Here is a 23,229-nt window from a genome sequence, read left to right on the forward strand (position 1 = left end):
AAATAAAATTTAGGGAACTGTATTTTTAGATACTAAGAATAAAGAATAAAAGAGAACATTTCTCCATTGCTTTCAGAATTCGCTTAGAGATTGGCCAAGTATTTAAGAATCAATAAAGACCAGTAAGAAAGTGTATACTAAAGAAAGATGGAGAAAAGAGAACCAAGCACCTTAGAGTTTTGGGTGTTGGGGGATTCCTTAATGTCCTCTAAGTTGTTACTATATTTGAGGGGGAGTGTCAAGGATTAATGCCTTGTAAATGAGGAGAGAACTGTAACACGTCACGGACAGTTAATTTGCTATTAGTTATCATTATGCCTTGGGAAAGCAAAATTCATTCTGGACATATTCAGGACAAAAGCATTTCTCCTTCGAAAGCCATGATTGCTGAGAAGTTTGTTAGAGTCAGTAATGTGCAGATAACAATGTTGGTTGAAAGAATATTATCTAATTAACTACATACTCATTAAGCTAATATTAATGAGATTTAACTCTTTATAAAGTTGAATGGTTAAGGGGGAAAATAAAACCTAATGAACAAGGATGTGGAATTCTGATAAAGCAGAGGTTGGGATTCTCTGAAATGGAGCCAAAGTGGGAAGAAAACCATGTGTGTCTCTGTTTTGACCACACCCCTCCTGTTTCAAAAACGCCTTGAGAACTATCCTATTTTCCTCAAGTTCTTCTAAACAAAAGCCTAAGCAAAAGATCCATTAGAGTCATCTGCCCAGATTAAAGGCATTGGGTATACCCATTCTAGGGAAGTGAACACTCACCCTGTCAGAATTCACTCTGAAGCCAGAGAGACAGATGGAAAGATTCAGGATTGGATGCATGTACATCTTCATGAGACCTCTATTCACAAAGTGCGGTGATTACTATCAAATAATGCTTTAAAATTTAAATATGTTTTATGGTGCATTTTCAGCTTGGTTGAATTATGAAACTGAGCCTAGTAGACATTGTTCAGTGAAAGTGAAGTGAGGTAATTGATGAAATAACCATAGATGAAAGGGATTCGCATGAAAGAAGAAAAAGGAATATGAAAAAAGTTTTAACAATGGGTTCAAAACTCGAGACATTTTCAGACTGAAAAATGAGTCAGGAAGCAATGAAATATTTAAAGCACAGAAGGAGAGAGGTGTCTTGGGAGATGGAAGAGGATGACTGCATAAATGAAGAGGTAGTCAGTCTAAGGCTGGACAAAGAGCCTAGCTATCACTTCCTTTGGGAAGCAAAAATAGAAATGTAAAAAATGAATGAAAAGACCCACCTTAAAGTTAAGGTACTAACCCAGCAGCAGTATCTGGGATTAATTCTCTTGTCATCAGCCACTAGGCTGTCTACTGTGATTAGAGGATGAACGTAGAGACTTAAGGAAATCAGTTATGATTTTTAAATCTGCTTCAATTAATTCACCAGCAGCTCCTCAGAAATTCAGACTTCTGCAGAGAATTGTGTTAGCTAAGTCAGAAACAGCAAACGTAAAACTATTATTTAGTAAACACATGCAGGGTATTAGGCTAGGCTCTGTTGTATTTGTGTACTCATGAAGTTTGTAGAAGATGGGGATGGTAGCTTGTGCCTGTAATCAGAGGCAGGAAGGTTATCTTGAATGAATTTAAAGCCAGGCAGGGATCTCTCTCTCTCTCTCTCTCTCTCTCTCTCTCTCTCTCTCTCTCTCTCTCTCTCTCTCTCTCTCTCATGTGTGTGTGTGTGTCTGTCTGTCTCTGTCTCTCAAAAACAAACAAAACAGCTAAACAGAATAACAACAAAAAACTTTCTAATGCTATGATCAGTTTGATTAAGTTTGACCCAATGAGGCTGAGTCTCTCCATATATGGGAAAACTAATTGTTAACAACCAAGTTAATAAAAAACTAACTTAAATATTTACTTATTTACTTCTTGTATGTAGGAAAAGCAGAAGATACTTGCATATCACACAAGTCTCTTAATTGCTTTGAATTGTTTTTTTCAAAAACAAAACCATTCACTATTCTATGAGCTGATATACCACCTCTATTTTTTCTCAAATTCTTGGAGGTAATCTCCCTCAAATCACCTGGCATTATTTTTCTCTCCCTAACCTTTTCTGCCAGACTTTCTTTTATACGGATTCCATGTGCAATCCTTTGCCTCTGCCCGTTTACCATCTGGAGCTTGATAGATGTCAAGCCATAGGTGTATTTTCTGACTTAGAAGCAGGGCTTGGGAAGGAGATAATTTTTGTGAATATTTTATTATAATATCAGAATATCTAAAAACATGCCAGCAACCATCATAATTGCCTCTTCATCTCCAAACACAACCTTTGGAACCTCCCTGAAAATGCATCCCGGCCCTTTAATTACGTCTGCTTTGCAGTAGCAAGTGTTGAAAAGACACTGCAGGAAGAAAGAGTTTTGCTTCTTGGTTCCTGGGTGCTTGCACTACAGGTAGCTCCAGCATCCAGTGCTCAGAAGGAGCCTGCTACTGGCAGTACTCGGCAATAGGCAGCTCTCTTGGCACTTGCTTAGGCAGTTGTGTTCAATGTCTCTGGAGATATCCTCTGGGAAGTTTCCCCTGGCACATTACAAGAACTTGTAGTGACTTCACAGAATGTTTGTTATCCAATGGCCCACACTACCTCCTCTAGAAAAGTCTAGATCTTGGTCTTAGGTGTTCTATCATAGTTTAAAGAGTGCTAGCCAGTTTTCTGTCCGCAGTATGTATACCTTTTAGCTGCTTTAGCTATTAAAACTAGCTATTATTCCAAACCCATCCGAGGTTAGATTTGTTTGAAACTTTACCTGTTTAAATTACTGTGTGCTTTCCTCTTCTATATTGATTTGGACTGGGACAATCATCATTAAAGAAATAAGAGATTTAGTTTGGAAGAAGTTACAAGTTTCAAATAGCCAACTACTCATGCATTACTCTTAAGGCATTACATTTCACACAGGAAATGATTCAACACATCTGACCAATTAATTACCCAAATAATTTAGAGAGTGAACTGAATTGTTTTATAACTAAACAATTTTATTTACTTAATTAAAAACAGTTATGAAATCATCCCAGTGACTGAAGAGACAAAGCTTATCTTTCATGAAAGACCTTATTCCTAAACCCCTCTATATAGACCTGGCCCCTGTCCACTGCTCCTGTGAGTTTAAAATGTGCTGATGACATAGAAGATATTGGCCTCTCAAAATACGATTAATATAAAAGCAACCAACATTTACTGAACACAGCTTAGCTGCAAAGCTCTGTCCACAGTGTTACACACAAACTGTTTAAGGTTTCTTCAGTTTCCCAATAAGGTGAGTGTCCTGAGAGCATGAGGGTAGGAGAGCTGGCCCCACTATTCATCTGTCATGTGGCAGTGTGGGTGAGGCAGAGATGACCCCCTCTGCTGCCCCTTGTTTCTTGCTGCATGCATCAGGCAGAGATCAGGACCCTGGGTCATGAGAATGGAAGAGCTGGCCCTAGCCTTCACTTTTCTGGAGCACTTGGGAGAGCAGGCCCAGCACCTTGCCTGGGCAGCACAGTACTGCTATCCTTGCTTGTGGTGGCGTTTGGGTGAGCTTGCCCTGAGGTCCTGAGAGTGAAAAGCTGGCCCTGCACCCCCTCCTCTGCCATGTGGTGATGAGTATGAGGGAAAGAGTCTCTTCCCTACTTATTAATAGCTCCATGCAGCTGGAGAGAGAGCTGATGTTGTGTGTTGTTTTGCTCCTTTGGTTTTTTTGAGGGTCCCACCACCCAGCTCCCAAGTAAAATCACACATGGAGTCCTATTATTACTTATGAATGCCAGGCCTTAGCTTGGCTTGTTTCTAGCCCTTCTACCTTTTCTCTCTGGGTTTTTATCTGCCTTACTTCTGCATACATTACTTTCCTTCTTACTCCATGGCTGGCTGGGTGCCTGTGAGGCTGGCCCTGATGTCCTCCTCTCCTTGTTCTCTTGTTCTCTTGTTCTCTTGTTCTCTTGTTCTCTTCTCACCTAGTTTCTCCTTCTATTTATACTCTCTGCCTGCTGTCATGGCCTATCCCTGCTCCTGCCTTGCTATTGGCAGCTCCTGCCTTGCAAAGAATCACAGCTTTACAGAGTTAAACAAATGCAGCATAAACAAAAGTTACAAACCTTAAAACAATATTCTACCACAATCTGAGTCTGCTCCTCACCAACTGCAGCATTTGGGAGAGCAGTCCCTACACCTCATCTGGGCAGCACAGTAGAGATGACTCAGTTGATTGGTGGTGTGTGTGTGTGGTGGGGGGGGTGGCTGGACTGAGAACGTGAGTGTGAGAGATGAGAACCCACCCCTCATCTGCCATGGTGGTGTGAGTGATTCCCCTGCACACACACACACACACACACACTGCCTATGGCAGGTAGGAGAGCTGGCCCCTGAGGTCTCTTACCAGCTGCATTACTTAGGAAAATGGCCCCTGCACCTCACCTGGGCAACACAGTAGAGATGGCTCTGGTGGTATAGGTGTGGTTGAGCCAGCCCAGAGGGCATGAGAGCTGGAGAACTGGCTCCACCACTTGCTGCTTACTCCTTAGAATGAGCTATCCTGGGCAATACTGGAGAGCTCACCCTAGTGTTGCGTATGAGTACGAGCTAGCTGATGACCAACCCAGTAAAGACCCAGGCCCAAGAGGTGGCCCAGTCCAACAGCCACTCCATCTGTGATCTGCTGGATCTTGTGAAGGGGTAGGGCTTGAAGATCCAAGCTACAGGTTCTCCATGATGCAGGACATCTACAGGATTTCCAAGAGGAATCCCAAGAGTGCCCAGCCAAAGACTCAGCAAGGAACACTTACAAGTAACGGTGTATGACTCACTGTGTCACACTACAGCTTCCATGCCAAGATAGTTTTCTTTCTTTCCTTCCTTCCTTTCTTCCTTTCTTTTACATTTTATTTTGTTTTATCTTGTGGGAGGAGGTTGCAAGGGCAGAAGGTAGAGAGATGAGTGAGATGGAGATGCATGGATGTAAACTCCACAAAGAGTCAATAAAATGTTTAAAAATGTTAATGTCCCTGTTAAGACCCTAAAGCAAATAAGGACACATTTTCTTATAAAGTGTCAATATAGAATTCTAGGTTTAAGCATAGAATTCCCCTATGAATTATTTCCTTAGCCAGGATGGTCAAGTTTGTTTTTGTTTTTTTATGAAAGTTTTTCTTAAATTTATAAAATTTATAAAGCCTGCATATTTAAATGAAATAGAAGTATTTACAATCTTTTTATCAAAGTTAAACCAACAGCCAAAACAGTTTATTTTTCAAGATAGTCTCAGAATCCATGTTTGTGAATGAGATTGTTGAGCATAGAGTGAAACTGAGAAGTTCATATTCTAGTTTTTGCTATACTGCATAGCCCCACAAGGTTTGTGATACCTCCAATGGTATGACCTTCAGAACATGCAGTAATTGATAGATATGTATAGATGATAGATATGTAGACAGATACCTGTATGAAAAGATAATTAGCTGATATAGATAGAGATTGCCAGCAACATACAGGTAAGAATCTTGATCATTAGGGACGTTATCTTTGATACTAGATATTAATAGCATCTTCTCACACTTAATCTTCTAGGCCTAGCTGAAAGAAATGATTTTTCTTTTATCTTCAAAATTGACAATACAACTACAAATATTTGATAGACTACTGAAAGACACAAAAATGTGTGCTTCACTATGTCATTTCACAAGAAATGTGTTTTCAATGTTTGGAAAGATAGCAGAGTATTAAAGAGTGTAAGTTCTACTACATTTCTTTTTCTTTTATACAATACTAGGGATTAAACCCAGGGTCTTTCACATGTTAGTCAACATGATCTAGGCAACCCCTAATCTACATACATCCCCAAACTTCTTGTACTTCTATTTTGAGATAGGATTTCACCAAGTTTCCCAGGTTGACCTTAAACTTACTGTGTAGCCTTGCCTTAAATTCTCAATGATCAGCCTCGGCCTAAAATTTTAAGCCAGAGCTACCATGCCTAGCTCCTGTTACATTTTAAATCAATTACTAATATGAATTTCAAATTGGTATATGAACTCACCACTTCTGTGTCTTTCCCAATCTGAAGCCTTGTTGTTAGAACTACTGTCCCGTATGACATCTCTGTTCCCACCAAGTTAAATTTCATATAGTAATTTCTTCTAAGTATACAACATTGCAGAGTAAAATTTTGCTGCTCTATAAAGCCATCTCTGGAGAACCCCCTATGTTAATTTCCCCTCATTCATACTAACTTTCCTCAAACTCCATGTTTTTAACCTGTACATACTGGTGAACATTTCTTATAGTCCCAAACCTGTTTTCTAGTTATTTTTATATATTTTGCTTTCTATACTCCATTGCATCTATTCATTTCACCTGTTCATCAGTTCAGGATTTGTCTACTACATAATTAGTCCCCACTGGATTTATCAGCCATTTAATAATTCAGATGTTATGCGGGAGACAAACATGAGCTGAAAGAAGAGAAAGTTCAGAAAAGGATTAAGTAGAAGTAACATTTACAGGGTGCTCTGCAAAGTCAGATGACTACCTAAAGAGAGAAGTGGGGTATCCCAGGTAAAATCAATAACATGATCTGAGCCCCAAATAGAGAAAATGCATTATAGTCAAAGAACTTCGTGAAAAGGTCAGTGTGGTTAACTAGGACAGCTAAGAATGGCCTGCAGCTATTGGAGCTGGAGAGGAGGAGGGGCCAGGTCACACAAGACTCTGATGGCTACTGTCTAGGGTTACATTTAAATCCAAAGTGATCAGAAGCCACTGGAGATTTTCATCAGGGCCAAGACAGGAACTGATTTTCTCTGCAGCTGCTGTGATGAATTATTAGGAATGAACAATATGGATGCAGAAAGGACAGTTGAGTGGTGTGCAGCTAGTCTACTGGTGTGGATCCGCATGAAGGAAATGGAATGGACAGAGTGCAATGGGGGTGTTTTGATGTGAGATTTGTTGATACCAGAATACAGAGAATCAAGGAAAAGAAAAATTAAGGCTTGTAAGAGGAGACACCTTCCAGTGCATTGCCGTGGCATTAATCTGTGTGGCTAAGTATAGACTTTCACAGATGAGATCAATGAGCTGTTCTTGTGGAGAGGGCAAGGATCCTGAGCACAACAGTTGCCACTTCTGTGACCACAATAGGTCTAGTGACCTCACAGGTATCTGTTTCTCTCTCTCTCTCTCTCTCTCTCTCTCTCTCTCTCTCTCTCTCTCTCTCTCTCTCTGCAAGGATAGAAGGATAGCAACATCTAGTGTTTGGGCTCTGGGATCAAACTGCCTTGGTTTTTAATTAGGACAATTGATTATTCTTCAAGTTTTCTGATACAGTTGCTTACATTCACTCTCAAATCTGTAAAATGTAAGGAAGAGTAATCGTGTTTAAAGTTCGGGCTTAATCAGATAATAGATAGCACACCCAGGGCAGTCCTGGTGCAAAGTAAACACCCAGTGAATGTTTATTGCTAGCTGCTGTGAAGTGGATTAGTGAGAGGACCAAATGAGAAAATGTGTGTGGCTTAGAAAATAAAGCACTTATGACAGAAAGTAAACATCTCAAAGAGAAAACCAAGTCTCTTTGTTATAAGAACTCTTTTGTGGGTGTATTTTTCTATTAAAATGAAGCCTTCCTGTGGCTTTATTGGGAATGAATACAAAAAGATAGGCAAACTGTCTTGCATGAAACAGGATCACTTAGAAGCAGCTTGAAAGAGGGGAAATGTTGACCAAGAATCGTGGGGAAGGGTGTTCCAGGAGCAAGGCAAGGAGGCTGCAGCCCAAGTGGAAGAGCTGACTTGTGGAAATTCCATCATTGTCTCAAAACACCAGTAAATCTGCTACTGACTGCTTGAATTGGTGCTATTTGGGATTAGTCATCAGGGCTTCTGGCAGGGCAATATGGAAATGATGCAGAGACATCACACATATAAGCAAGCAATAGAGGGAATTCTGAACAACAAATGCTAAGTATATTTTACAGTGACTGGCAGAGGAAGTAGTTAATAAATATAAATTTCCTCTCCTTATTTGAGGCAGGAACCAGCATTTCTGACCTCAAGGAGCTGGGAAGTTGGGTAAGAGTTCACTAACTAGAAGCATGAACATATCAGATAGAAGATGAGCATAAAAGAGACTGTCACATCCAGTACGGGTGTCATGGAGTTCAGAAAAGCCAGCAACTCGCTAAAAATGCTCTGGATTATTTGAGAAATGCTTCTGGAATAGAAGTAAGCAATTTAAGCAATACCATATATGTTTAATGTTCCATCTATATTAATTCAATACAATTTCAAGAGTAGATTAGGGTAGGAAGTGTGTTCTAAATGAGAAAGACAGAAGAAGAAAGACTAACATATTTTACACGTCTATTGGAATGCCATGCTGTGTCTGGATTTGATGGAGTGCCATACTGTGTCTGGGCTTGCCATACTGTCTGGACAATATGATGTCATTCTAGTTTCTTAAGCAAGGAAATGACATGTTTTAGGAAAAGAAAATGACATGTTTCTTGTTATTCTAGTTTCCTTGAGCAGGAAAATGACATGTTTTGGAAAAGATGACCTACAAGGATTTAACAGGCTAAATCATAGATTGAAGAGAGGGAAAAATTGGAAAGAAAAAGATGAAGAAAGGAGCTGGAAGGAATCATCCTGGCTGTAGCAACAGAAATCTGGACTTGGTCATTGGCAGTGAGAATGGAAGGAATGAGTGGTTCTGGATGCTTCTGTAATAAAATCACAAGCTAAGGAAAATACTGCTGGCATGAAATTGATGGCAATACACAAAATAAATACAAAAGTGCAGCACAGTTGGTGATAGAAACAAATACAAGTAATTTATTTGCATTACCTTATTTTTGCCCTAAACGTGACTCATGGTTCTGTTTGGCTGTCATCTGCTGCCATGTGTCCTCATGTTGCTGGCATATGGAATCACTATTTCATTGTACCCAAGAACATATTCGATGAGCTACAGCTGTTTCCTAGTCTAGGCACACTGATGTCTGGCTTATGGTATATGCAATTCTCTTGCCTTGAGGAAAGGATTTAAAGTGAGTCAGAATTTCTTTTAGTTGTCAATGAGGCCAACCCATTGGTTTCTTTCCTAAGGACTCTGCTTCTCTGTAGGAGTGGCCAGTGGATGTTGGCCCTTCCCTATGTCCATTTCCAATCTAGCAACGAAAGGAAATTAGCTGCAGCTTCCTGATGTTAAGTATAGTGCAGAAAGCCAGCCAGCCATAAGGCTGGAAGAAAGCCTTCACTAGAACCCAACCATATTCATACCATGGTGTTTGACTTACAGTCTCTGGAATTGTCTATATATTAGGGGATACATTTCCATCACTTAGGCTACCCAATGTGCAGTGTCATGCTATGGCCCCAGAAATTGGCTAAGGCAGTGTCTCAGCAGTCAAGCAAAGAGTTTGGAACTAACATTCCAAAACTCCAGAATGACGCCGTCATGACTTTCAGACTCTTTTAGGGCTAAGGATGCTGCTCGGTCGTAGGATATTTGCTCAGCATTCATGGCACCCTGGCTTTAATCCCTTACACTGAAAAAACATAGTAAAGGGAGAAAGGAAGAAATGAAAGAATGAAATGAAATCCTCTAGAACCAGAACAATTTTATAGTTTTATTTTTCTTCCTTCCTTCCTTCCTTCCTTCCTTTCTTCCTTCCTTTCTTTCTTTCTTTCTTTCTTTCTTTCTTTCTTTCTTTCTTTCTTTCTTTCTTTCTTTTGTGTGTATGTGGAGGGGGGGAGAGCTTGGCTTTTTGAAACAGGGTTTTCTCTGTGTCACCTTGGCTGTCCAGGAATTTTCTCTGTAGACCAGGTAGGTGGCTTCAAACTCAGAGATTCACCTGCCTCTGCCTCCCAAGTGCTAAAATAAGGGCCAGTACCACTATCACCTGGCTATTAAAATTAAATAAAGAAAAATTTAAAACTTGTTTATTGAACTTGCTAGTACACTACCAAGGTGGAAATTATTAAGATGATGTATACTATTTTATTTTTTGCAAGTTTTCAAAAGATGGTATGTATTCTATACTTATACAACTCATTTGATACAGTCTGTGCTGCAGGTGCTCAGTAGGCATGTGTGTCTGGGGGCCATGGAAGTGGATGCTGCAGTTCTAGACACTTTACTTTTCAAAAGAAAGATATAGAGTTTGTTTTAAACGTGAGCTCTTAAGTTCACTCCTTGAAGGTTGTTTAACTCTAAAGTCTTTTGTTTTTCTCTTCTTGTTAGCTTTCTTATTCCAGTTGTGCACATTTTTTCCACCAAACACTGAGTAATATTTTGTACTCAATAGTGTTAGTCTCCTGTGGTTTAAAGTCTTCCCCCAAATTCATGTTAGGATCTAAAACCTAATTTACGAGTACTGAGATGGGGCCATACAAATTCCTAAGATCTCTGCCTGCACAGATGGGATTCACAACCCCAGAAAAGAAAGGGTGTATTTTGTCTAATGGTTTAATAGAAATATCATTAGGAAGGAGAAATATAGTCCACTATGGACATAAGGCATGATGGCCAGAGTGTGAAACAGGTGAGCACACTGTGTCCCTCTATAGGAAGCAGCTAGAGAGGAATGCCAGCACTCAGGTTGCTTTCTCCTCTTTACTCTTTTAGGCAGTCTAGACTCTACCCCATGAGATGGTGCTACATACATTTCTGGTGGATTTTTCCCTCTTTAGTTAAAACTCTCATGATATGCTCTCAAAAACACAACCCAAGGTGCATCTTGTTAGGTGACAAGGATTCTTAAGTCCTGTCAAGTTAAATGGAGTTTAATAATCTCTCAATTCTGTTAATGACCAATTAGTCTGGCGATAATTGTCTCACACTTCAGCCCAATGCTATAACTGAATGTTCTGAGCTAGCCTTAAGCAACTTAGAAATTGAGAGGGAGCTATGGAGTCAGCAAACTAATCACTCTATTTGACTTTTCTATCTGAGGAAGTAAAACAATTCTCTGGTTGCCAGCAAGCATGGCAAAATTTGACTCTATGGGGCCAGCAAAAAAGGGAAACACACACACACACACACACACACACACACACACACACACACACACACACACACATCTTTAGAGTCTTTCTATCATCTCTCTCACCTTCTTCGCTTCTTTTCTTACTTCTATCCCTATGTATCCCATCTGTATCTTTGTTTTTTTCCCTTACAGATTATATACCCCAGCAGAATCTTTCAAGCAATATAAAAATTATAGTGTGGTTATATTCCATTTTAAGTGAATGATTACAATGAATACAATTAAAAATTTAAAAATGTTTCCATATCCCTTACATGATTAAATGTTTTACATATTACATATGAAAAACAAGTTAGTCCAAAGAACCCAATAATTACATTCATGACCAAGCAACTTGTTATAGATTAAGCAAGCAAGATATTTTTCTCAGCCAGTTCTTTTCTTGGCAGGCTGCATTTCAAAGTTATAAAGAAAGGATAAATCACTTTATTATTTATAAAAGAAGGCAATCTTATAAAAAACATTAAAAGAATCACTAATCAAAACTTTCATATTTGAAAAGCCATCAGTAAGCTCTACTTTAAATCTATAGGGTGTGCACCCACTCATCAACAGGTTTTTTTTATACCAGGAATCTGAGGGCAGAAATGAGTACAAGGAATTAATCAGCACCTTTGATTACCAAATGATGCTAGCATTAAGGGTACATCAGCAGCAATAGCCAGGCTGCCATTGTTTTGTCCCTTGACCTCAATGAGACCCTCATTCAACTATTAAAAGTGTGCCTTTCTAAGCTTTAAATTGTTCCCCAAGATTTTCTACTCAAAGACATTAGCCATAACATCTTAACCTAACCTTCATTATTTAAAGCTTTGTTTTAGCTACGATGCACACTGAAACCTGTGAACACATCTCCCAGCATTAAGATTAAAAGAACCTGAGCTAGACTGGCTTCTGGAAATCAATTGCTTTCCTAAAACATTAACTAAAGCAACAATATGTACGGCTTCTCAAGAGAAATTCGTAAATCCTAGCTGTGTGACACTTCCTTCTTCTTCTTGTCAATCCTCTGCAGCCCCTGATTTGTCAGGGTCAGGGACAACACTATATTGTGTCTTTACCTACATTCATTTTCTCACTAAAATAACATCTATCATAATCCCTTACTGTATTTATTTAATGCCCTCAATCATCAAAATCCTAATTAAACTAACACTATCATTGAATAAAATCATTACTTCACTTAAACAGTACAGCTTAGGAAAAATCATCTTCATAATAATCTACAGGCAAAAATACCCAGTACAACAGGATATTTACATGAGATAATCACACTACATTAAAGGCAGTGGGGATTGTCCCACCCCCCACTACACACCTATCCACACTGTGCCAGATACCAGAGAAAAATGGCAGTGGCCAACATATAAAGGCACAGTAGTAGTAGCAAGAAGCATTCTAGAGCCAAATCCCTTGAGTCCTTGTCTATTGGAGTTCACCCATCAGTGCCTTGCATTCTGGTGGGCCAATCTCCTGAAGTCAATTGTCACCTGCTGCTGCCATGATATGGCCCATTGGCACTATTTCTTCCATTGTTATTGTGGTATTTAGGTAAGTGATTTTATAGAAAAAGAAAAGTAATAAAAGTAAAGGGGCAAGAAGAGAAAGGGTCAGAAGGAATTATGGTCTTGCCTGTATGTGGAGAAGTTTAGTTACAAAATACTGAAATGAGAGAAAGTCTAGAACATTCTTCCCCCAACTCCATGCTGCTTATACTCTTGCCCCAGTTACAGAGAGAGACAACATTCTCTCTTAAGCAGAGTTCATTGCACAAAGACCTTAAGATGGAGCAATGCAAGAAGGGTTTATGTGTTTATTGAAGTGGAGAGAGGCATTGTTCTCAGTTCCCTGAAGAGAAGTGAAGGAGACACCACAATGGGGCAGAACAAAATTCTAGATTGCAGGGCAATCTTAGAGAGAGCCTCATTCAGTTCCACCAAGATTCCAGGAGCTGGGATGTCCCTTCACGGTTGTCAGAAAGGAAGTGGATACAGACTTGTGAGTCCCACCACTCATCACTTACTTGGCTTCAAACCACCCTTAAAGGCATGGTGCTAGTTGAGGCATTCAGCATAGCCTAGGACAGTGCCTACAGGGTGGCAGCTGTAAACTGTCTGGCTCAGGTACTGGGACCTGGGTCATGCAGAGAGAATCCGGGCAAAGAGTTTGTCTGCATCTGCTGCCACTGCTCTAACAAATACATAAGGCTGTGAAATTTAAGAGCAATGGGAGTGCTGGGTTGTGGTAGCACATGCCTTTAGTCCCAGCACTCGGGAAGCAGAGGCAGGAGGAGCTCTGTGAGTTCGAGACCAGTCTGGTCTACAAGAGCTAGTTCCAGGACAGCCTCCAAAGCCATAGAGAAACCCTGTCTCAAAAAACCAAAAAATTAAAATTAAAAATTAAAAAAAGAAAAAAACTATTCCAAAAGCAATGGGAGTTTATTTCTCAGAGTTCTAGAGGTCTTAAGTCTAAGATAAAGTCATTTGCTGTGGGGTGGATGCCTTGTTTCTGTAGCATCTGATGGCAGAAAGAAGGGGCAGAAAGTTCTACTTACAGTCCCCCAAGCTCCATGGCTTGCACCAGATTTGCACATTAACATTAGTGCCTTATCCTGCAATTCTCACTTGTTTTTCTTCCCTGGGAGAGCTTTACCATCCCACTCTATGTTTATTAAAATATTGCTGTTCGTGTTGCTCTGCCTTCCCTTTCCAGAATACTGTATTCACTACAGGACTCCCGAAGGCCTTAGGTTGACAGACAGCCCTTTCAGGGAGCTGAGTGGAGATATAGAGATACTATTTATCATAAAGTTGGGTTTTATCTGCTATACATAGATCTTCCCATAGGAGTTCCTGTCCCAGGATAATATACCAAAACCAATGCCAGAGTTGTGTCAGCTATGGAAACCAGGCCTCTCACTTTTCCTTCCTTCACCGTGCTGCTTCCCCATGCTGCCTCATAACTGAGGCCCCACCAGGAATACTTTTACTAGGATGAGTCTGGAAGAGGAGCTATTGGAAAAGGAAGCCTTTAGCTGTATCAGAGTTTGGGTAGAATGGAGGAAAACCCAACCCCTTCACAGCCGCTAGGATCTGATGGCCCCAAAGGTTCTACAGAGTTCTAAGGTGCCCTGTGAAACACCATAACATCAGCTCAGCATGGTACAGCCAAGTCATCCACTGCAATCCAGGTAAATCATGCCCTAAAATTCACCACACCGTCTGGCATGTTGAACCATGCAATAATTTTACAGGTTTCTAACTCGTGTAAAATTCAATCAAATGGTTGATTTTTATGAGGAAATGGCATTCTAGTATGATTATATTTCTTTAAATGCCCTAGTTGCTAGACTCACAGTATTGTTTGTTAGATTGTGCATTTGCTGAAATTTCACTAATTAAAATGTCATACGAAGGAGACATGGAGTTTGGATAATTCTCACTTTACTAATCCATAAGAGATACTTCCAATAAATAGCTGGTAAGCTTTCCTCTGTTCTCAGGGAAAAATACCAGAATAGCTGCAGGAAAGTCTCCTCTTACTAATTCTCCACTTAGAATCTAAACCCTGCAATCCTCATTGAAAGACACCCTGATGCAATAGCACAGGATTACATGATCATTGTGGGATAACAATGGCTGATATCTGATTGCATCTCAGAAACAAACTTGAGCATTTACCAACCACGCCTGGAAGCGACCCCTTTAGTGTTATCAAAGCTGGACCCATCGGAAACCAGGGCAAAGCTCTGCTTCTCTGCCTTCCTTCCCTCATTTATTTGGCCATGAGTATTTATTCCATACATATTTTAAGCTAAGAGTTGTCCCTAAACCCTGGGCATGTGAGTAAAAAATAAAGATTTGTCTGATGGAACTATGTCTGGGAAAGAGCCAAGAAGCAATAAAGAAAATAAATGAGAACGTTATGGGATGTCGGCAAGTGATTAGTGTTATGCAGGCTAGAAAGAATAAGAAAATGCAGGAGCTAAAAAAAGGTCTGTTTTATATTTATTTATATATTTATTTTATATTTATTTATATTTTTTTGCTTTTGCAGTACTAAAGACTGAACCCAGGCCTTGGGTATATGAAGCAAGTATACTACTACCAAGTAGTACTGGAGTCCCCAAGAGTGGTCAATTAAATTATGTTTAATTAGTTTTAATTATTTATCGAATTATTTTGTCATCATCATAATCATTTGGGATTTGGTGGGATATTTTTTTAATGTTTTTAATATACTTTTCCTATGCAATCTACTCTGGCCTGGAACTTCCTAGATAACCCAAGCATGCCTGAATCTGGTAATCTTTCTGTCTCTGCCTTCTTTCCCAATGCTAAAAGAAATAAGGGTTGATTTTAAATGTGTAATAAGGCATCATTATAAACAGGACATTTGAACAAGGAATTCAGCACATTTACTGTTTCCTTATTCATAGACTGTGCATTCCTATTTTTGCCTTTTCTTTCCTGGTGCCTTCTGAACATTGCATGTAATTTAAGGTTAGGACCATTTCTTTTTGTTTTCCATGACAGCATAGAATTACTTCTTGAAATGCTTTCTTTTGACTTTTAGTATAAAAACTCTCTGAGTTTTTATTTTGTATCACTTATCTTTTCTATCACGCTATCTGTAGATAGAATAGAGTATCTACCAGAGAAGACTGCTCTGATAAGGATTTAAGTCAACAGAAAGTCTTTATTACCCAGAAGGTGACTACCCTGGGTTTTCAACTAACTACACTGGGTGTTTAGGATCCCACTGTAGTCCTAAACTTTTCTCAGGGTGAACTTTTAAATACACACACACAAAAAGAAAGAAAGAAACACAGACAGACAGAAAGAAAGAAAGAAAGAAAGAAAGAAAGAAAACATATTTTGGGTTGAAATACTGCAGTTAACAAGAACAGTTAGCCAGAAGCAGAATTACAGAAGTCAAAAGGCAAGGTTAGTACATCTAGCTATGTTTCCAGAATTATGGACTTTGAAGGATTAGGTCTTTGTTTTCATTTTGTCTTGTGGTGTTGTCCATAAGCTGAGTTTTACGACCTGAATGGGACTTCTGTCATGGATTCAGTTGTGCTAAGCTCTGGGGGCCTACTAAGGCTCTATTACACTATCCATCTTTGTTATATATGGATAGCAATGGACATAAATAGATAGCAGATGGAAAAATAGGTTTATCTACATGATAGATATATAAACAATAAATAGGTAAATAGAAGGACAGTTTTATAAATACATGCATAAATGTCTAATAGATAGAGAAAAGAAATAGATAGTAGATGAATAATAGGTTGATGGGTAAATGATAGGGGATTGATAGGTAGAGAAATAGATACATGATTATATATATATATGTATATATATATATATATATATATATGATAAGTTGGTGGATAGATAGATGGATGATAGACAAATAGATAATAGATAGTTGATAGAGTTATTCTTCCTTTGAATTTTTTGGTCTTTTCAGACTCTTAAGAGATCAGATGATTTTTGCCCACTCTGATAAGAACTGATCTTTATTGCTGTTCTCACTATGGATTCAGATACTAACTTTTCTGGAGGAACACAGAAGTAATGGTTCACCAGCTATTCCAACATCCCTTGGAACAATTCCATTGATACACAAAATTCTCCATCATGAAGATTTTAATAATCCTAAATTTATTTTCTCATAACCTTGCATTTAAATGATGGTAATGATTGGACTTACTATAACTGAAGGGATTCAGCAAGGTTTCATTGAAAAAATAAAGGTTAAAAAATGCCTGCTTCAATTCCTTGGATTATCTGACAGTTAGTTATTTGTTGTTTTTACCCACCTTGAATGTTCTCTCTCCCCACATATTCAACTTTGTTTTGCTCATTTTTTCTCTCGTGGTTTAGAGATTTAACTTGTCTTGTTTTAATAAAATTATCTTTCTCACCTAGCTGTCTTAGAGTAGGTATTAAAATTAGTATGGGAACATACTTGTATGGGGATGGCAAATTTAAGGATGCCGATGCAGTCCTGAAGCCAGAGGATGGTTGGCTTTGGTGTACTGGCTCCTTGATGCTCCTCCAGTAATGCCTTGATATCATTGAAAAGTAAATCTGCTTTGGCCTGACATTAATGCCAAGCTGCACATTCCTCTGCAAACAAAAGCAAAAATGTCCATATATTACTATCCAATTAGCCCTCATTTCAGCTCCACCTCACCATCCTACCCTCTGTTGTAAATGCCATGTCAGTTCTGATATTCCCCATTTCTTCCAGGCAAAGCTGTTCTAAGTGTGTCTCAGAGAGATGTCTATCTTCTATCCAATGACACCTTGCCCACTTTATCCATTGCTACTTAACTGATCTCCTTTCCTCTAACGAATGAAATATCAATGTATGTGTTCAGTTTGCCAATTTGAACTCACATTTCGACAACTCTTTTATAAAGAATTTGCAATGCAACTCAAGCCAGCTCTCCTCTGCCTCCAATTATTGGCAGTATTTTTGTCTCTTACCTACTCATTTCTTTGAGTCTATACTTGTCCTTGTCAGTGAGGACTTGTTTCTTAGCTGAAGCCTACTGCTGTTTAATGAAAGTTCTTTCCTTCCCATTTGATGACGTGTACATTTCAATTAATGAAAATTTCCAGTTTACTAGCTAATCAAAAGCCTTCCTTCTGTTTTTATTCATCTCCCACTTCAAGTCTTAATTATACAACCCAGTCATGTAACCCAAATACTCTCCAGCTAGAACCTTAGTGTGGATCAGTGAAATTGCCTTATAGACTCCTTGGGTTTTTTGTTTGTTTTTGTCCCATCTACACCACTTTCGAAAGCTGCTTAAATTTCTCATGCATCTGTGCTCTCTCCTGTAAAATGAGGACAATAAAGGCCATAAGTTCTGAAGATGAACTGAGATGGAAATAGTAAAGTGCTTACAAAAAAACAGCCAGACTGAGAAAAGATTATCAATGAACATTGACTACCCATCATAGTCTTCTCATACTACACAAGCTAGTAAAATGGTATATTTGCACCTAAGGTACAAATTTATTCTGTTCAATTAATCTTAACATTGATGAATCACTTAAAAGGAATTGTATTTGAAATATCATTGAAGACAGTCATGATAAATTCCTGTGATCCCAGCTCCTTCAGGAAGCAGAATCTGAAAGATCAGGTGTTTGAGGCTAGCCTGGGCTACAGGGTGAGTACCAAACCAAAGAAGAAAAAATAAAAAACAAAATACAACACAAATTTCATTGAAGCATTGATGTATCTTCTGAGTCTCTGTGTCCATACCAGGGAAGAAAATTAATTGTTTATTTTCTTTCTAATTGTATTTGACAGATAACTCTCCCTGCTTCCAGAACTCATTCTAATTGTGATAGGATAATGAACCCCTGGCATTTAATTATGACATGGTGGGTGCCAATTATAAACTGAAAGACATGTTTCTTCATATTCTCCCTTACATCAAAATCATAATTTTAGAAATTAGATTAGATTTTAAAAGTAGCTTAAGCAATATCCTCTTCCATCGACACTATGTCACACCACTTCTTCCAGATCTATGACTATGTGACAGCTATTATATGTTCTCAAGATGTCAGGACACATTCTTGCTTGGATCTGAGAAATCCCTTTGATGATAATCTGACAAATTCCTTAAATTACTTGCATATTTGAAGAGAGATCTCATAGCCCCCAGAAAAAATATATTTCTCTGATCGCTCATAACACTCTGTCCAACTTAATACTGTGGCCATGGTCTTTGTAGAGCAAGACTGTGTTCTTCTTAGAAATGCACCACGACGATGCAGACCAAGGATGTGGTTCAAAATGAAAATATCATTTTAATATTTAAAATATTAGGTATGATTTAGTTTTAAAAATACCATGGCATTCCCAGGTGTGTCCCATAGAAAAGCAGTGGGGTATTCATTAATGTAAATAATCATTATTACTTTAGAAGCAATTAAGAAATTACCAGAAAGAATCAATGTAATATTTCCAAACTCTGCACTGTTACAATCATGGGCAACTTGTCTAATTTTTAATCTGGTTTCTGTTGTATAATCAGTAAATGAGTTTGGACACAGATAGAGTGAAATTATATATTAAAGTACTGTGCTTAGAGTAGGGAAGAAATGTTCATTATGTCTGAACATTCCAAGGGGTGGGGAAAGCATTAATAGCAGAAGGGTGGTATTGCAAACTTACATCATGATACCTGGGAAGCAAAAAGAGACAGGAATGGGTCAAGGTCCTCTATATATCTTCAAGGATACATTCCTAGTGACCTAGCTGCTTCAGTTGAGCTTAAGCTTCTAGAGTTTTCAACAGCTCCCATCAGTTCCGATAGGGACCAACAATTCAAGATAAGATTCTCTAGAACTTGAACTCCAAATTACAGCAGTCATTTAGGAAAACAACCAATATCTGTTAGTAAATAGCTTTAGCAAGGTCTGTTCATTGTCTTGAGATGTATTATTGCCCATTTACCCAATGTACTTAACAGAATATCATTGTATTTCAAACTAAGCTTTACATGGCCCCTGCTTTGAAATACTTAGCAAGACTGCCCAAGAGGAAAAATAAACAGAGGTACACCTTCCTCAGGTACCCCCTAAGGAAACAAACCTACTCTCAATTATCTTTGTCCCAACAGCAAAAATTGATTAGATGATAACTGTGCAATTTTTTATAAAGTCAGTTTCCTTAGTAGGAAAAAAAAAGAGAAACAAAAACCTTATCAAAAGTATTTTTATTTTGTCCCCAAAAGAGAAAAAAGGTAAAGCTGTTGAAATGGTTAAATGTTCAAGTATTTGGAAACTTTTGCTTGGATATAAGCTAGATCCCTTACCTATCTGTACTCTTTTATAAGAAATACATTCATAACATAAAGTTCTGTACAACAGTCCATCTTTATTTCTGTACTTAGTCACATTCTACTTGAAACAGTTCAAACAATTAATAGTTTTCCAGATGTTATAGTCTGATTTGACCCACTTCCTAGGGAAAACACAAACAAAAGTGAAATGTTTATTCATCTTTATGTTTTCCCAATACATTAACACTTCCAACTTAATGGCTCCTTCTAAGGCACCCTGATTTCATCATAAAGCCAGTCTGGTGAGTCTATGTGAGTCTTAATGATGAGTCCCTCCACTCATTGCTGGAGTCCTAAGTGGTACTCATCCCAGTCACGTGACAGTGTTTTTAATTGCTAAAGCTAGCAGTATGCATTTTAATTATACCTTCATCATTTATTGCAGACAGTTTCTGTCCAGAAAAGGAGGTCTTGGGAATCATTTGCTACTCACTGCTTGCTGACTTTGGGGGTGGTTTGGCAGGCTGGGACAGAATTTCTGAGAAAGTATTATGTGGATATGCCAAAGAAAACAACCAATCTGAGAGGATCCTCCAGAGAGCAGTTCATTTGGGACCAGGCTGGTGGTTTTATCTTGGATTGAGGCCTCAAATCAAGACTCATGGAGATATTTGTAAGTGCATAGCACATCTGTGATTGCTCCCAGTGACTGCTTCCATTTGTTAAGTGAGAGCTCACTTACTGCAAAGGGAGAGGGACTCACCCCAGAGCTGCTGAGGGCTGTAAGTACATTTCTCTGCCAGTACGTGCTAATGACTCACTTTCCTTAATAGAACTTTCATGAGGCTGGAATTCGGGGATGGCTGTCTGGAGAATGTCTGAGAGGAAGTTCACAAGCCACTGTCCTGGTTTATGGTGGAGAAAGCTTCCTGTGGTAACCAGAGCAGTCAACTAAGGCAAACAGCAACATCTTCCAGTAATGTTTCCTCATTACTTTCCATAAACAGTTCATGAAAGATCAGCATGAAGTTTGGCATAGCCAGGAAAAGAACATTATAAACTTCTAAAGAAAGCCATTGGCGGAAATCTGAAGATAACAGACTTAGCAACTGTATCTGTATGGAAACAGAGAATCTGCCCTAGGGAATTGATCTGGTCCAGAGAGAATGCCTGTCCCCCAAAAAGTGTGTGTGTGTGTGTGTGTGTGGTGTATGTGTGTGTGTGGTGTGTGTGAATGTGTGGTGTGTGTGTATGTGTGGTGTGTGTATGTGTGTGTGTGTGTGTGTGTGTGTGTAGTGTGTATGTGTATGTGTGTGTGTGGTGTGTGTGAATGTGTGGTGTGTGATGTGTGTGAATGTGTGGTGTGTGATGTGTGTGTGTGTGTGTGTGTGTGTGTGTGTGTGTGTGTGAATGTGTGGTGTGTGATGTGTGTGAATGTGTGGTGTGTGTGTGTGTGTGTGTGTGTATTCCATCAGTCATTTTACTGATCTGCCAAGATGACCAATCACTTTGAAATATGTGGACTTAGCCAAAATGAAGTATACATGACTACTCTTTTCACTTGCCTTTTTAAAATTTATTTTAAGGTCTTTATAATTACTAAATGTTCTCCTTTCTCTGAAGTTATTCTGAGAGCAAAGCAAAAATATCACTCTTGTAAAGCCATTTCCATTCTTCCAAAGGTCTGCTGGTAAATTATTCCCACTGATCTTTCCATCTTTCTAGCCTGTGCAAACACACCTAACCCATACTACATTTCAACAGATGGCACTTCGTTTCTCTAAAGGAAAGCAGCCGTGGGTTTAGACAGTTGAATTTTTAAACTTCTGTATTTACTGAAAGTGCATATGGTGCTATATGGACAAAGAAATTGTGCTGAAAGAAAAACATTTCTGTCTGCTGCACCTCACAGGCTCCTAGGAGAAAAGTGTGCAGCTACACCATGTACTTCTCACAAAGCCACATTTGGCTCCAGTGTTCCTCCCTTCCTGAAAATTAGATATGGATGATGCATGTTTCAGAAAGTTTCTTTATTTGAAATTTCTCCTTTCAGCTACAAATGGGAGGAGTATAGAAAAGACTGCTACCAAAGTGACTAGAGCGATTTCTAGGAGAAAATGAAACACAAACCTGAACAACAACAAAAAATGTGAAATAAACCACCTCTGCATGACACCATAAGCAGATAGTGGTGTAGAATTTACAAGGATTGGAGGACTGTAAAGCCTCCCTTGAGCCACTAACAGTTCATTTAAAGGCCAAGAACGCCCCCAAAATCTGTTTCTAATTTTACAGAAATCTTTCGAAATTTGGCAAGGTAGTCAAAAGTCCGTGGAAAGGAAAAAAAAAAAAAAAACCAAAACCCTCATGTCCTGACTTCAGCTTCCAACTGGAAGACAGACTTGCTTCTTTTCAACGGTTTTCACAGATGCGGTGACCCGAGCAGTGCAGTGAGAATCAGCTAACTTTCAAAAACATCTGGGAAAATGAAGGTTAGTGCGTGTGGTCTCGGGGATTACACAGCCTAGAGGCAGCCTGGGCTGAGTATTGTCAGAGTTTTCTGTTGTTTAAAGGTGAGGGTTTGTGTTTGAGTATCGCTTCCTGGTGTGTGTTAGGGTTGGAAAGTGGCTCTAAATACACTGTAGAAACATTTGTTTTAGCAGACCTGGAAAGGTTCCAGCAATTACCGCCAGATCAGTGGAACACAATCTCAAGCTTTGTAGGGGAGGAGAAGTAGGAGCTAGGGCTCGACAAAATCTTACCATTTCTTTGTAGAAACTAAGGCCGTGTCTAAAATGTTCTGTATTCTATGTAGACATGGATGAAAACTGTCGTTGGAGTTGCCACGTTGGCTGGCCTTGCTTTACTCGTGATATGCATTGTCTTACGTCCCTCAAAAGGTAAGAAAATTTCTGATTCACTCAGTCTGCCTAGCATAGCCTGGAAAATGCACCAATGTGTGAACTCAAATGGGTGAACATTTCCTAAGTGCCTGTTTTCCAAAGGAAGCCTGTTATTTCTAAGAAGACGTGCAAGTTCACAGTTGTGTTGTGTGCAAGACCAGAAACATTGAAGAGTTAAGGGTAGGAAGAGATTTACAGTCTTATTTCGGCAACAGAAAAACCTGGGAGCTATTCTGCATCACTCCCACCACCCCCAAAAATACATGCAGAAGACAAGCTTTGATAGGCCTTTCAAGACAATATTTTTAACTTGCATTGTTTTCTATTACTAGATTTGCCTGGTGGCAAGTAAAAATAATGAGTAAGAATAGAAAAGTTAAAAAAAGAACCCATGGAGGCTTTGAAATCACTAAATAGTGCCTCCAAAAATTTAA

General features: G+C 39.0%; 1 protein-coding gene across 1 annotated transcript in view; it reads left to right on the forward strand.

Moving 5' to 3' along the window:
• The first annotated feature begins 20,298 nt into the window (after positions 1-20,298).
• The window catches only part of Fap (fibroblast activation protein alpha), a 75,886-nt gene continuing 72,955 nt past the window's right edge, over positions 20,299-23,229 (forward strand). The window contains exons 1-3 of the mRNA XM_027420318.2: positions 20,299-20,565; positions 22,321-22,384; positions 22,708-22,792. Of these exons, the coding sequence (XP_027276119.1) occupies positions 22,379-22,384; positions 22,708-22,792 (91 nt within the window). The 5' untranslated portion in view covers positions 20,299-20,565; positions 22,321-22,378. The remainder of the gene's footprint in view (positions 20,566-22,320; positions 22,385-22,707; positions 22,793-23,229) is intronic.

Source organism: Cricetulus griseus, chromosome 6, assembly GCF_003668045.3.
Source record: "Cricetulus griseus strain 17A/GY chromosome 6, alternate assembly CriGri-PICRH-1.0, whole genome shotgun sequence".
In the NCBI taxonomy this organism is placed as follows: domain Eukaryota; kingdom Metazoa; phylum Chordata; class Mammalia; order Rodentia; family Cricetidae; genus Cricetulus; species Cricetulus griseus.